This window comes from Erpetoichthys calabaricus, chromosome 6 (genome assembly GCF_900747795.2).
Source record: "Erpetoichthys calabaricus chromosome 6, fErpCal1.3, whole genome shotgun sequence".
NCBI lineage: Eukaryota > Metazoa > Chordata > Cladistia > Polypteriformes > Polypteridae > Erpetoichthys > Erpetoichthys calabaricus.
In genome coordinates this window covers 3812212-3828681 of record NC_041399.2, presented here as the reverse complement: position 1 = coordinate 3828681, position 16470 = coordinate 3812212, and the positions used below count along the sequence as shown (strand labels likewise).

The 16470-nt window shown below is 40.6% G+C and overlaps 1 protein-coding gene across 2 annotated transcripts in view; it reads left to right on the top strand.

Annotated features, from left to right (window-relative positions):
- The window catches only part of pter (phosphotriesterase related), a 108595-nt gene that overhangs the window by 42228 nt on the left and 49897 nt on the right, over positions 1-16470 (top strand). For both annotated transcript variants that reach the window (XM_028803370.2, XM_028803369.2), the window contains one exon: positions 12894-13373. In XM_028803370.2, the coding sequence (XP_028659203.1) occupies positions 12942-13373 (432 nt within the window). In that variant the 5' untranslated portion in view covers positions 12894-12941. The remainder of the gene's footprint in view (positions 1-12893; positions 13374-16470) is intronic.

Sequence of the window (16470 nt, the reverse complement as noted above, 5' to 3'; positions counted from 1 at the left end):
ATGGTGCAATTAGTCCACAGATCGGATGTGGTGGAGAAGTGGCGAACGTTCTGAAGCTGATTCAGAATTTTCTCCTTTACCTCATTGTATAATTTGGACAGCGCTTCTTGGCAAAGTATTTCTGACTGGGAATTACATATTTGGGATCAATCTTTCTCAGTAGTTTTTCAACAGTGGCAACAGGGACCATATCTTTTGCAATGTGGTATGTTACTGTAGCTGTTATTTCCTTCCATTTGGGGCTTGTTTTTTCATACGGTATGCAATGAGAGAATGTTGCTGCCAGCGTGATTTGTTTTGCAGCAGGGATGTGTTTCGTTGCGTTTTGAGCAGAGTTCTTGCAAAGTTTAATACATTCTTCGTACTTCGTAATGTGTTTTGTTTTCAAATGATTGAAGAGGTTTGAGGTGTTGCCGCTCTTCGTTCCTACTTCTCTCTTACAAAGTTTACATATAACAGTCTTTTGTTCTATATCATTTTGTCTAAAGCCAAACCATTTCCAAACAACGGAGGTCACATTTGTACCTTTTTTTGGCACTAAATCATTGCTGATAGCTGTACTCGTTTCTGCCTCCGTCTCAGCCATTGTTGTTACTGTTTAAGATAAGCAAGAGGTGGGGTTTAATCGCAATGACTGCATTTAGGATGTACTCCAATTAGCAGAAATAACGCACTACACACTTGTAGTGTTTAATAAAACATATTACATAATATATCGCGACAGGTTTGTTTTCAAATGATGCATTAAAAAATATTGTTCATATCGTGCCACTCGATAACGCACAGGCCTAATTTGACGTACAACATTCTAAAGTCTGTGGATTCGTAATGGGTGTCTTTGTGTGACACTAACCTAACCTAAACACAGTTAAAATATCTGACTACGCCTCCCAGTTTTATTAAGAGTAAAATCTTGGGAAATCTTGAAATTTAAAGATAATAGCACACAGCTTCCTTTAAATTGAGCCGTTTCGTCATGTGGTGGGTGCAGCAACAGTGCATGCTCCCCAACCTGACCTGACCTGTTTCTTTAAATTGGCTGGTGAGTAGACACACAGTGAAAGACATGACAGCAATTTCAAGAATAACAATAGCAAGTTGTATTACACCGGATAATCCACCAAGAAGATAAAAGTCTATAAAAATATCAATGTAAACCTTTTTAAAAGAAAGCACACAGTGCACAGTCTGAAACTCCGTTAAAACCTAACCATAGAGGATACAATCTTTGGTGGTGCGAAGTCCAAGTTGCATGCTGCTTTACCACAAAGGTTAGTCTTCTAACTGTCCCAATAAAACACTTTGTTTGCCGATTGCTTGTTTCCCAACAGGAGTCTTGCTATCTTGCTGAATACCTGCCAGCGTCTCTTTCTCGTAGAATGAACGTTCACTTGATATGACGACCTAGGCACGCCTCGCTTCCTGTCTCCTAGCTTCATTCAGTCCTCTTTCTTATCTCATGGGACACAAAAACGGCGTCTCTCGGGTGAAACTGCCACTTCCTACCTAGATGTAGGTGTCACCATCCGTGTGCTTCGCATCTTGTCAGCCACGTACCCTTGCCTGCCGGCGAATCCCTGTGCTCAGTGCGAGTGATCTTGACAGCATTCTTGGTGAAAAGTCACGCTCCTGTGGACGCTGAAAGTCGAAAAACAACAGAAGGCGGACACCAATTAAAAGTAAAAAGCAGTTTCTTTATTCTTGGTGGCAGAGATGCTTGCAGCACCTGCTTGTTCAATTTGTTACAGGCAGCCTAGCCTGCTAGCAGGAAGGAGTGACTTCCTTTAATACTCAAGTTCATTGACAAGAAGAAAAAAAGAACCGCGACAGTTCATTTTTAGGTTATTACATGGATTCCTGTAGCCCCTGTCCACATCCTGAATTTGTACAGTTAGTTCCATAAATATTTGGACAGAGACAACTTTTTTCTAATTTTGGTTCTGTACATGACCACAATGAATTTTAAATGAAACAACTCAGATTCAGTTGAAGTGTAGACTTTCAGCTTTAATTCAGTGGGGTGAACAAAACGATTGGATAAAAATGTGAGGCAACTAAAGCATTTTTTTAACACAATCCCTTCATTTCAGGGGCTCAAAAGTAATTGGACAAATGAAATAACTGGAAATAAAATGTTCATTTCTAATAGTTGGTTGAAAACCCTTTGCTGGCAATGACAGCCTGAAGTCTTGAACTCCTGGACATCACCAGATGTTGGGTTTCCTCCTTTTTAATGCTCTGCCAGGCCTTTACTGCAGCGGCTTTCAGTTGCTGTTTGTTTGTGGGCCTTTCTGTCTGAAGTTTAGTCTTCAACAAGTGAAATGCCTGCTCAATTGGGTTAAGATCAGGTGACTGACTTGTCCATTGAAGAATTTTCCACTTCTTTGCTTTAATAAACTCCTGGGTTGCTTTGGCTGTATGTTTTGGGTCATTGTCCATCTGTATCATGAAACGCCGCCCAATTGATTTAACTGCATTTAGCTGGATTTGAGCAGACAGTATGTCTCTGAACACCTCAGAATTCATTCGGCTGCTTCTGTCCTGTGTCACATCATCAATAAACACTAGTGTCCCAGTGCCACTGGCAGCCATGCACGCCCAAGCCATGACACTGCCTCCCTCCACCGTGTTTTACAGATGATGTGCTATGCTTTGGATAATGAACTGTTCCACACCTTCTCCATCCTTTTTTCTTGCCATCATTCTGGTAGAGGAGAATGTTTTTCCAGAACTGTGCTGGCTTTTTTAGATGTTCTTTAGCAAAGTCCAATCTAGCCTTTCTATTCTTGAGGCTTATGAGTGGCTTACACCTTGCAGTACACCCTCTGTATTTACTTTCATGCAGTCTTCTCTTTATGGTAGACTTGGATATCGATACGCCTACCCCGTGGAGAGTGTTGTTCACTTGGTTGGCTGTTGTGAAGGGGTTTCTCTTCACCATGGAAATGATTCTGCGATCATCCACTACTGTTGTCTTCCGTGGACGTCCAGGTCTTTTTGCGTTGCTGAGTTCACCAGTGCTTGCTTTCTTTCTTTCTCAGGATGTACCAAACTGTAGATTTTGCCACTCGTAATATTGTAGCAATTTCTCGGATGGGTTTTTTCTGTTTTCGCAGCTTAAGGATGGCTTCTTTCACCTGCATGGAGAGCTCCTTTGATCGCATGTTGTCTGTTCACAGCAAAATCTTCCACATGCAAGCATGTGGAATCTCAAATCAACTCCAGGCCTTTTATCTGCTTAATTGATAATGACATAATGACGGACTTGCACACACCTGCCCATGAAATAGCCTTTGAGTCAATTGTCCAATTTCTTTTGAGCCCCTGAAATGAAGGGGTTGTGTTCAAACAATGCTTTAGTTCCCTCACATTTTTATGCAATCGTTTTGTTCACCCCACTAAATTAAAGTTGAAAGTCTGCACTTCAACTGCATCTAAGTTGTTTCATTTAAAATTCATTGTGGTAATGTACAGAACCAAAATTAGAAAAAAGTTGTCTCTGTCCAAATATTTATGGATGTAGCTATACGTGTAAAAAAAACAATGTTTTTTACTGATAAAGAGTCGTCAGCATTTTCACAGTTTTAGGAAATACATTTCTGCTAGCTTGCACATACATAAGTCCAGTTACAACAGGTTTTGTCCTAACGGTTATAAGGTGTATGCAACTCAGCGGTTTTAGACAATGCTCACTTCCTTATACTTTTTTTGCACGCACATTGCTCATAAAATATTAAGGGTTACATAAAGGTTAGTTCAGTACATTACATTAGTTATAAAGAAATTATATTCTTATAGCTTTAGTATCTGCATTACAATAGTTCAATTAGCTTAGCACATCCTTGTTTAATACATAAGTGTCACGCTTCTTATAGTTCTATTAGCATCATACTTTTATTATTTGGAAAGACTAATGCACCTTAATTCTAATATTCTTTCTCACTCCCTACACCATCTTCTGGCCTTGTTTCATCCCTTCTGCTTGCACTCTCTGTCTCTTTGCACCATTTGCACACCGCCCATTGCCCAGAAGTACATAACTGCTTCAGTCTCTGCTTAGATCAACATGACCATTGATTAAACAATGATACATATCGATTTCCTTTGTTTATCAATAGTGTAAACACATTTTTATTGGCTAAAACAGAGTATTGTTGTCAGCTATCAAGATGTTCTTGAACTAACATATTACAGTTAACTGACATGCTCTCTCAATACAGCTGTTGCTAACTGCACTTAATGCATACATTTAATGTCAATTGCCTTAATGTGTGGCCTATCTATTTTGTCTATAAAAAGGGTGTTTTGTGTGTTGTACGACATAACTGTCAATGGCAGTGTTAGCTCTTTCATACATATACCACTGTCTGCTGATTAGTAACCAATGTCCCTAAACCATATTAATATTCAAACTCGGTAAATGCAAACATTTTCCAAGGGAGCAGGTGGTTCTGTTATCACAATCTTATAAAGCAGTTTAACCTTCAAACATGTGACTATTTTGCAAGACAGGTAAACATCTCGGTCCTGCAGACAGCCATCCACAATAACCTGTAGCAGAATTATTCAGGAAATTTTGCCTTTTCACTTATCACCTTTGTCTCAACAAAGTGTGCCTATTGCCCCTTCATCTGTTGGCTTTTTACATTTATTATTTACCTGTTTTTTGCCTAAAAGAAAAAGAAAACCACCCATTATACAAAACTGTCCTCCCTCTGACAGATTGCCATTGCATTGATGTCTTCAGAGACAGAGTCTGGGACATCTGTGTGCTCATCTTGGCCAACTCAGGTGGCAGATGCTGCCCATGTTTCTGCACTGTATTGTGCAGTACTGCACACGCCATCTCAATGTGGCAATCCTTGCACAGCAGTGAACTGGCTACCGTGTCCAAACACTACCATCTGCCTTTTAATGAACCAATGGTCTGTTTTATTACTGATTATGTGCAGGAGTGCCTTTCATTATAGCTCCCCTCTTGTGGTGTACTCGCTATCACCTGAAAGATTATACAAGTTGTCTGTAATGTACTAAACTTAATTACAATTCAGTTAATTTGGCTTGCTTACCAAGAAGCCACTCATCACACACAGCATGACTCTGAAGTCTGCTTCTCACAGAACTATTTGACAAATTAAAGGAATGGTGGCTTGAGCCAGGCCACCCTGCAGCAATTCGAGCATCTTATATTAGTTGTATATTAATTGAATGAAAGTGCTTTCTGTTTACAAAAGAAATTCATTCTGTGGTGGTGCTTTTATCATAACATGCATATAGACAATTGCACTGATGACATTATGAAAATCAGAAAGCTCTGCAGATTGCCGTCTGATCTTGGTTTGCTCACCCTGAGTGCAAGAAAATTGGCTGTGTCTGGGCACAATCTTAATTGTTCCATCCCATATAGGTGACATGACTCGGCTCGACAAAGACTGCAAAATTCTTGACTGGTCACACTGAAAAGCACCTGTTGCCAAGTAAATTAGAGTTTTTAAAATCTGTAATGGAACAGGAATTGTGCAGTTTCCATGTGATGACCTCTGTAATGTAGGCTGCAATTCAGCACGCAAGTGCAATTGGCCAGCTCTAGGACATCTAAACCAGCTTATAAGCCTGTCGTCATCATGAGCCAAAAAATTATTGCCATCCCTAAAAACTTCATGATCTTTGTGTAACCTGCCATTGGTCAAACCTTCCAAAAGAGCTATTAATGCCATTGCCAGTTATGTCTTATAACACACAGCACACCCTTTTTACTTTCTCATATACGAAGTATAGGGAAAAGTATTGGAATCGTCCAAAAATTTGATTTTGAGATTTTGATGAATCTCAACATTTTAGACTTCCCTGAGTCCGAAAATACTAATTTTGGAATTATGTATGTGTGTGTGTGTAATCACAATAACTTGAGTACACTTTCACTTAGGTCAATAGTACTAGGGTGTTGTACCATGTTAGCTATTATGAATGTAGTGAGAAGTCAAGCAAAATGACTTAGGTCAACCAAATTTTGCATGTAAGTATCAGGTACAAAACATAGATTTCTGTCAATTTATGAGCTATTTCTACTAACTGGATGTGGTATTTTACCTGAAATGTTTCCCCAAAAATATTAAAAATATGATAATTTCACATTATATTATGGTAAAGCACCACATTCTAAGCATTTTTTGTCTCTTTCCATTTTTTTCGAAAAAACAATCGGTTTTCGGGATAATCTCAGTTTTCGTTTGACTTTCAAATGGTAATAGATACATATTTGAGAACGTTTTTGCTTACGTAAACAAAATTTTGTGCACAAGTATTACTTGACATACATTTATGAAGTCTTTTGCAACTTTTGACCCACTTCTGCTTACTGAAAGTGGTAATTTACCTGAATTGTTCGCCAAAATAAAATTATCATGGTAATTTTTTTATTCATGTAGCTGTAGAGTCTGATTCATTCAACTTTAATTTTAATATAATTGTTCAATGTAATATTAATTTGATTTGATTTGTTGTTGTTGGTTCTTTAATGTACATAATATAAAAACATAATTGTGTTGTGGTTTACTTCTCAAATATCCATCCTCATATCTGAGTATACAAGAAAGTCGAAGGGAGACCACTCCTGATTTTTATAGATAAAATAGATGGGCTACACAATAAAGCAGTCAACATTACCGTAAATCCCCAATGAAAAGCCGCCCCACATTGGAGGCCTCCACATTATGTAAGCAGCAGAAAATGCTCATTTATATTTTAAAACTCTAAGATAAGCTACCCCATGTTATTTGCTGCGGCGCTACTGAATTTACCAATCTGAAATTAAACCATTTAATTTGGCACGACCCTGTAGGCATTTGCAACTCTATAGTGACATTATAGTTGAGCGTGAACAATTAAATTGATAACATTTTGCACTCACCAATATCATGCCGCAACGCAAGTCCTATGCTGCAGAATTTAAGCTCCAGGCTGTTGCTTTCACAAAAGAAAATGGCAATCATGTAGCTGGACGCCACTTTGAAGAAGATGAAAAACAAGTGAGAAACTGGCAGAAAGATGAGAAAGCTTTGTGTGCGCTTCCGCCACATAGGCATGCAAGGCGTACAAGGGAAGCAAAATGGCCAAACTTGGAGAAGCGACTTAAAGTTTGGATTCTCACACAATGTGAGAACAATCGGATGGTTTCAACAATAGCCATTGAAGAATATGGCCGGCAATTCATCCCGACCAATACCCCCAGGCCGCCAGATGAAGCCCTCCCTGCAGCATGGAGGTGCCCTGAATGCCAGCAGGGAATCATGGACAATGGAGTCTCTATTCACAACCCTGCTGGATACCGTGGGGGCCGCCAAAGGATGCTACAGGGAGACTCAAGGACTTGTATTATCCCTATAACCCGGAAGTACGTCTTAGTCACAGCGACAGAGGAAATGACGTACTTCCGGGATAAAGAAGACATGTTTTCACCAGACCTGGAAGTGCTGGATAATCACATGGACTGAGGGATCAGAAGCACTTCTGGGTCAAGGACTATAAAGGATTGTGGGAGATCCCAGACGGGTGAGCTGAGTCGGGAGGAAGGGTGACAACGTGTCTGGGAGTGGAGGATTGTTTATTGTATGAGAATATTGCGTATATTTATGAGTATAGTGGAGTGGAGGGTGCTTTGTGCGCTTTATTATTGGAATAAAGTTAATTATTGGACTTTTATCTGGTGTCTGATCTGAGGGTTCAAGGGAGTGATAGCGCCCCCTATCTGTCAAACCATCAAATTGAAGGCACGAGGAATGGCGACTGAAATGGCAATTGAAGACTTCAAAGGGGGTCATAATTGGGTTTCTCGCTTCATGAAACAAAATGGTCTGTCTGTCCGAGCCAGAACAACTGTGGGACAGAGAATGCCAGACAACTGGGAGAAGAAACTTGACAGTTTTAGAGAGTTCGTCGGCAAGGAAATCGAGACACTGAAACTAACACCGGATGACGTCATCAACATGGACGAGGTCCATGCAGATGGATATTCCATCAACACGCACTGTATATAAGGTTTGTAAAAAGACCATATCAGTAACTACCACAGATCATAAGCGGACAAGTTTTACGGTTGTTCTAGCTTGCACAACAAGTGGCAAAAAGCTGAAGCCATTCGTGATTTTTAAGAGGGTGACAATGCTGCAGGAAAAACTACCCAAGAGTATCGAGGTCTCGGTGAACAAGAAGGGCTGGATGAATAAAGACGTTTTGGTGGAACGGGTGGACAAATGCTACAGAAGGCAGCCTGGAGCTGGATTTTTTAATAAGAAGAAGTCATTGCTTATTTTTGACTCTATGTCTGCTCATCTGATGGATAGTGTTCAGCAGGCAGTGAACAAGGTTGGTGGTCACGTTGCTGTAATACCTGGTGGACTTACATGCAAAATGCAGCCACTTGATATTGCTGTCAATCATGCATTTAAGTGCCTTGTGAGGATTGAGTGGGAAAAGACGGATGGTGATCATACATTCATTCCGTCTGGCTGGCAGCGACGTACGGCGTACAGTCAAGCGTGTGAATGGGTTATTTTAGCGTGGAACAACATGAAACCAGAAAGCATACAGAATGGTTTTCGCAAAGCCGGAATCCTTCCTCCACCTACAAGCCTACCAGCTGCACAAGCAACGTCTGCAATATCTGAGAGCGATACCGGTGATGAAAGCGTGTCTGACATCAGTGACAGCAAAGCAGCACAGGCTGCAATCGAGTTGTTTGGCAGTGACGACAACGATTACGGATCTGATTTTGAAGGATTTGAAGAAAGGTAAGCCTAATTTCAGTGTTGCTAATTTTATTCTGAAGAACTTATGTGTAGACAGATGATTGCCATTACTGTACCCCCACCCTCCAGTCATTCAAATGAAAATTAAAAACTTGTCTTTTCCCAGCCAACAATAAACTTTTGCTTTTTTCCCCGGCTTGTATTATATACTAGGATGTAATATAGCAAAGCCCTGAAAAGTTAAATTTTTACATTGCAGCAACGACCGTGAAAGAGACGAATGTGAAGAAGAGGCTAGATGCAGCAGCGTCAAGTGATAATTGAACCAATGATGGCGTCATTACTAATTGATATAATATTTTTTGTCTACTGGACAATTCATAATTCATATGCTTTTCAAACTGTGGACTTACTTATTTTAACTGTATCTATGAACATCGTCACTATCTGATATTTTGAAGTAAACAGTAGATTTAAATTCAACGAATCATTTGAGTATGTCGTCTTTTTGTGCACTGAATTATACTTTTATCGAATGTTTTTAGATAGGCTGCCCCATTTAAGCAAGCCACACCCAATATGCATTTGGTAAAATTAATGTATAAGCCGTGGCCTTTCGTTGGGGAAATATGGTAATCATTTGCAATAGGCCTTACTACCAATACTGAAGACTGCTATATTAAGAGGACATGTTAGGCAACTGTGATATACTGTATTCAGTTCAAGAACACCTAAATGTGACTGACACATCATTGAAATGCTTAACGAAACAAGATTTTCTATTTACTTAGTAATAATAGTAATAAGAATACATTTTATTTTAAAGCACCTTTGAAGGTACCCAAGGCCACTGCACAACAATATATATACAATCAAACAATCCAAAATACAAACAAAATGAATTAGAACAACAAAGGTCAATATTAAAAAGGTAAGTTTAAATCTAGATTTAAAAACAAAAAATGAGGTACATGCGCGGAGCTCCAAAGTCAGGGCATTCCATAGCCATACGAGTCTGCATAATGGAATAGTTAATAGCAAGGAGTCAGAAGAACGAAGAGAACATGATGGAGTATAGGGACAAATTAAAGAAGACAAGTAAGGTGGGGCTAGACCATGAAGAGCCTTAAAAACTAGAAGAAGTTTATATTGAATATAGATAGATAGATAGATAGATAGATAGATAGATAGATAGATAGATAGATAGATAGATAGATAGATAGATAGATAGATAGATAGATAGATAGATAGATAGATAGATAGATAGATAGATAGATAGATAGATAGATAGATAGATACTTTATTAATCCCCAAGGGGAAATTCACATAATCCAGCAGCAGCATACTGATAAAAATAATATTAATTAAAGAGCAATAAAAACACAGTGCAAGTTAAAAAAAAAAAAAAAAAAAGTAAGGTGGAGAGTGCAAGGCAGGTATAACAGACAGTAACTGTGTATAATGTTAACGTTTACCCCCCTGGTGGAATTGAAGAGTCGCATAGTGTGGGTGAGGAACGATCTCCTCAGTCTGTCAGTGGAGCAGGACGGTGACAGCAGTCTGTCTCTGAAGCTGCTCCTCTGTCTGGAGATGATCCTGTTTAGTGGATGCAGTGTATTCTCCATGACTGACAGGAGTCTGCTCAGCACCCGTCGCTCTGCCACGGATGTCAAACTGTCCAGCTCCGTGCCTACAATTGAGACTACCTTCCTCACTGGTTCGTCCAGGCGTGAGCCGTCCCTCTTCTTTATGCTGCCTCCCCAGCACACCACCGCATAGAAGAGGGTGCTCGCCACAACCGTCTGGTAGAACATCTGCAGCATCTTATTGCAGATGTTCAAGGACGCCAGTCTTCTAAGGAAGTATAGTCAGCTTAGTCCTCTCTCGCAGAGAGCATCAGTATTGGCAGTCCAGTCCAATTTATCATCCAGCTGCACTCCCAGGTATTTATAGGTCTGTACCCTCTGCACACAGTCACCTCTGATGATCACGGGGTCCGTGAGGGGCCTGGTCCTCCTAAAATCCACCACCATCTCTTTGGTTTTGCTGGTGTTCAGGTGTAGGCTGGTGTTTTGCTGGTTGTTCAGGTGTTTACAGTAAGTGGATAACCACTCTTGCTGCTGATTTCTGTACATATAATAATTTAGCAGGGATACCAAACAGCACTGCGTTGCAATAGTCAAGTCTCGATATGACAAAAGCTTTGAATAAGTGCCGCTGTTGCAGTATCAGTGAGCAATGGACACAGCCTTGAAATTTGCTTAAGGTAGAAAAAGGCAACCTTGGTAATATTTTTGGTAGCCAGTAGCAGCGCACTGCATGTTATACACTTGACTTGAGCGTTCCTAGTTTTCCTCCTCTTTCTCTGTATGTTTACCATTCGTTTGTGCTTGTGGCTTCCTGAGCAGCTCTTCTTTTCTCCAACCTAGCAGCCCACTTCTTCTCTTCTTTCGTCGGCATCTTTTCGCATTAAAACTGATTAAGTCAGTGTTTGTGTTGCAGTTACTTAGTATATTTTCTTTAATTTTTCTCTTCAGCTGCCACTGAAGTCTTTAATCTGCCTCAAGAATGATAGGAGAAGTGACAGCAAAGGTGGTAGGGAATGAGAACGGTGCTCTTACGCATGTGCTGCCCTGCTGGCCGCTGGCGGAGAGTTGATTCTACAATAAAATAAAAAGAGGAATAACCTTGGAGGTCAATAATCACCCGGAAAGTGGATAGTAGACATCACGTAGTACACGTTTACCAAATTTCAGGACAATAGTTCAAACGGTTTGCAAGCTGCAGGTGATTTAATATCCTTGACAGACAAACGGACAGCCACGGTAGTGTATTATATAAGAAGAAGAGGATCAAAGGAGAGTGTAGGGTGAAGAATAACACCAAGAATTCTAACTTGTGCGGACAAGGATGTAATAAAGCCAGGGATTATTACTGAGGAATTGTTCATTTTCTTTAAAGTGCCTGGAGATGCAACAATTAAAGCCTCAGTTGTATCACTGTTTACTCTGAGAAAGTTTTCAGACAACCATTGTTTGATGTCACCCAAACAGGCAACCAACGCAATTCATTTTCCTGTTGCCAAAAGTCACTAAAATGCTAACTCCAAGAAAATCTGCATGGGACTTAGGGATGATCGAAATTTGCCTCAATGTCAAGCCAGTTTTCATGGCAAGTTTGTGTTTTATATATCCCAGCTTTTGAATAAGAAATGGGTCATGCAGGCTTATCTATACATGAGGCCCCAGGCCAGCAGACATGCATCTGAACTACCTGCTGTTGTACACAGTCAAGCCTCTCTAGGTGGTCATGCTGCCACACAGCAGAATAGGCCTTTTTACAAGCCCCCACAGGGCAGCATGGTGAGGCAGTGGGTAACGCTGCTGCCTCGCAGTAAGGAGACCCGGGTTCGTTTCCCGGGTCCTTCCTGTGTGGAGTTTGCGTGTTTTCCCTGTGTCTGCATGGGGTTCCTCCGGGTGCTCCGGTTTCATCCCACGGTGCAAAGACATGCTAGTTAGGTATATTGGATCCTCAATCGTCCCTAGTGTGTGTGGGTGTGTGTGTGTGTCCTGCGGCGGGCTGGTGCCCTGCCCGGGATTGGTTCCTGCCTTGCGCCCTGTGCTGACCAGCAGACCCCCGTGTTAGCATATAGCGGGTTGGAGAATGACTGACTGACAAGTCCCCACTATCGAACTGTACCCCTAAAGTAGGACATTTTGGACACTGACTGAACAGATTGGGACATGGCAGTTCCATTGGCCGACTACTCTGCCCATGAAGGTTCAAGTAAGTTCTTCTCCACCTTAAAGTATGTCATCATGGAGTAGACTCTCTAACGTCACTCACTTATTCACCCTGCTTACCGATAGTCTCTCTTCCTGTGCTTGATCGCCATTTCTCCATTCTAACCCATTTCTGTTTAATTTTGCCATTTCCCCTTTCTGTCTGCAAAAGTCAATCCCCCTTCGACAAGACAAAAATCACATGTTAAACCAGTCACGTTATTACAGTGAATATCTTGCTGCCTTTAAGATATCACCCAAGTGAATTATAGGCACTGCCTGGTCTCCTCTTGTTGTGTCACCTTTCTTATATTTTGCAACAGGTATTCACTGACATGTTTGTCATTATTGTTTTTTTCTAAAGGGTGACTACTTCAGAGCTGCAGATCCAGACCTAGATAAGACGTGAAAGATGTCTGCTTTGAGTGGGAAAGTCCAGACAGTGCTTGGCCCGATCGATCCCATTCTGCTTGGAAGAACACTAACCCATGAGCATCTGACGATGACATTTGACTTGTGCTACCACCCACCTCCACCAGATCAAGAGGCCCTAATTCATCAGCCCATTGAGATGAAAAACCGATTTTGGGTACAGCTGAACCCTTATAGCTGCAAGGACAACCTCCATTTAAACCAGGAGACAGAGGCAGTAAAGGAAGAACTGCTTCACTTCAAAAAAGCTGGCGGTGGAACAATTGTAGAGAATACAACTACTGGCATCGATCGGGATGTGAAGACCCTCAAGAAGCTGTCACAGGAGACTGGAGTGAACATTATTTCTGGAGCCGGGTTTTATGTAGACGCTTCCCATTCCAAAGAGACGAGAAGCATGTCTGTTGAGAAGGTAAGACTAAGTCTATACTTGAAAATGACTACCTTGTTTTCTTCAACTAAATTAATACATAGAAGTATGAATAGAGTATGGTACGCTACTTACAAGTGTATTGCAGTATTTTAGCAATAAAAGAACGGTCAAGGGGCAGCTGTAAGTAAAACCTAAAACATAGGCAGTGAAAGGGTCGAAAGCTCTGAATGAACTTTTTGTGAAGTTTTCTTGTGTAAAGAAGGTGATAATCTCTCGGCAGTTACAGAGACTTCTAAGGAAGCTCTTAGTTATTTGGAAATTATAGAATGAAAAGTTCTGTATATATTAAAAAAAGCTACAATCATACAAATCACCACAACCAGATTAACAATTCTGGAGTGCTTAAGGAGGTTAGTGGTTAGGTTAACATCCTGCATTGTCCCTGTGCCAAAGAAGGCAGGCGCCTCTTCATGCAATGACTGCAGACCAGCTGCACTTACATCTCACATCATGAAGACCTTTGAGAAGGGTGGTCTTGGACTATATGAGTGCTGTTGTGGTAGACCACCTGGACCCACTGCAGTTTGCCTAACAGACAAAGACTAGAGTGGAGGATGCAATTATTTATCCCCTCCACAAGGCTGAACAAAGCTGTCAGCACTGTGAGGATTTAGTTTTTTTGTTTCTTCAGCGCCTTCAATACCAACCAGCAATCCCAGATCATTTCAGAGAAATGCAGGTGGATGTGCCTGTGGTGACCTAAATGATGGACTATCTGATGGGCAGACTGCAGTTTGTGAGACTCAAGGAGTTTGTGGAGCGCTGGAGCACCACAAAGAACAGGCCTTTCTGCTTTTCTCTTCTCTCTGTACACCTCAGACTAGAAATATAACAGCAGGTCAGGTCACTTGCAGAAATTCTCAAATGACCCTGCACTTATGGGGTGTATTGATAAGGGGGATGAGACAAAAGAATAGAAGTGAGAGGGGAACTTTGAGAATTGTCTGAAACTTAACATCAGCAAAACCAAAGAACTCCTTATTGACTTTCAATGCACCAAAGAACCTCGATGTCTGGTCATCATTCAGGGAATGGATGTAAAGGTGGTCAACTCCTTCAGATACTTGGGTGTCCACATCAATGACATGTTGGACTGGTCTCAAAGGATCTATAAAAGGAAGAGCAGAGAAGACTCTTTTTTTTTCTTAGTTCCTTTAATGCGGGAAGTGACATCTTCTACAACTCTGTGATGCCCAGTGTGGTGTGTTGGACTGGTAACATCACTTCAACAGAGGACCACAAAATCAACAGGCTACTTACGTTTACATTTACTTATTTGGCTGATGCCGTTATCCAAAGTGACTTATGACATTTATGATACAATTGGTCATGTTTCTTTTGTAGTTTTCCAATTAGAGCACAGGCATCTGAAGTGACTTGCTCATGGGTCACACAGTGTCAGTAGGGGGATTTGAACCCACAACCTCAGGGTTTGAAGTCCAAAGCCTTAATCACTACACTACACTGCCTTAAAAGGGCAGGCTCAATTATGAGACATATTCTAGACCCCCTGGAGGGAGGGAGGGAGGTAGGTAGGTAGGTAGGGAGGTAGGTAGGTAGGTAGGTAGGTAGGTAGGTAGGTAGGTAGGTAGGTAGGTAGGTAGGTAGGTAGGTAGGTAGGTAGGTAGGTACGTACGTAGGTAGGTAGGTAGGTAGGTACGTACGTACTTTATTAATCCCAAGGGGAAATTCACATAGTAGTGGAGGTTAGAATGACAACAAAACCAATTGCCTTAAGGAACAATGCTGCACATCTTCTCTCTGACACAACAACATGAAGGACGTTCCACCAACAAATTATTCAACAGATGTGTTTCAAGAAACGTGACTGGGGGTCCTTTATACCAACAACAATACGTCCACGTAATGCCTCACTGGCACTGTGACAGCCAAGTCAGAAGTTTTCTTTCTTTGTTAAATTTTCTTTATTTTTCAGTCAAAAGTATCTATCTATCTATCTATCTATCTATCTATCTATCTATCTATCTATCTATCTATCTATCTATCTATCTATCTATCTATCTATCTATCTATCTATCTATCTATCTATCTATCTATCTATCTATCTATGTGTGTGTTCAAACTATAATGTGTGTATGTATGTATGGATTTATTTAAAGAGCTTCTGTTAGAAGCCAATTTTTCCCTGGGGACCAAATATATCTGTCTGTCTGTCTATTATATAGTGCCTTTCATATGTAGCTATCGAATGATCAATCGATCAGTCACTGCACACGGGGGATATTTCTATGGGCTGAAAACTATTAAATGATATTCTGTTGTATAAAAAGGCGATTGGGCTTATCTAAGTGAGTATTGGCCAGTAAGTTTAACATTAAACCACAGTACATGATTCTTAAGCACTTGATGCTGTGCAAACACCCTGAAACAAAAAGTGAAAATATTAATAATAAATAGATTCATAGGCTCATAGGGTTATATCTTGAATTACAGCAAAAATCCAATGGAGTTGAGTTTATTTCTGTCTGTTATACGTTCATTGCCTACTCCAGCCCCCCACATTCAGCTTGCATCCCATTCTAAGAAGTATCAAGTCAAATCTGGTCCTGCACCCCAAATCTGATGTCCAACTACAGCATTTTATTACATTTAACTAGGGGGCTCTGCCCCCTGCTCACTTTGCTCACCATACCCCTACGCGCTCGTCATTTCTCATCTTTTGGATAAACACAAATATCAACTCTGTCTTTGATATCTCCATCTTTCAAAACTATTATCAGTGACAATTTGTCACATGTTGGTTATTATATATGCGAGCGTAATTCATTTAGAAATCCAAGAAAATTTCTTTGTCTGCGTTTTTCAGATAAATTTTGTGTCAAGTGCGATACTTTTGGACGTATGGATTTGTATCCATTATTGGTTGTAGAATTTCTAATATGTCCGATCGTTTAACTCTTTCGACTCTATGTTGCATCGCTTCTCCGTGATCATAAATATAAACCTAACTGAATTGTGATTTCATAGCTTTAATTGTTGTGGGACCACAGATTCTCATAGCATATGGTCCTGAATCGTGTAAATCTACATTTTGAGCATTGAATGATGCACACGC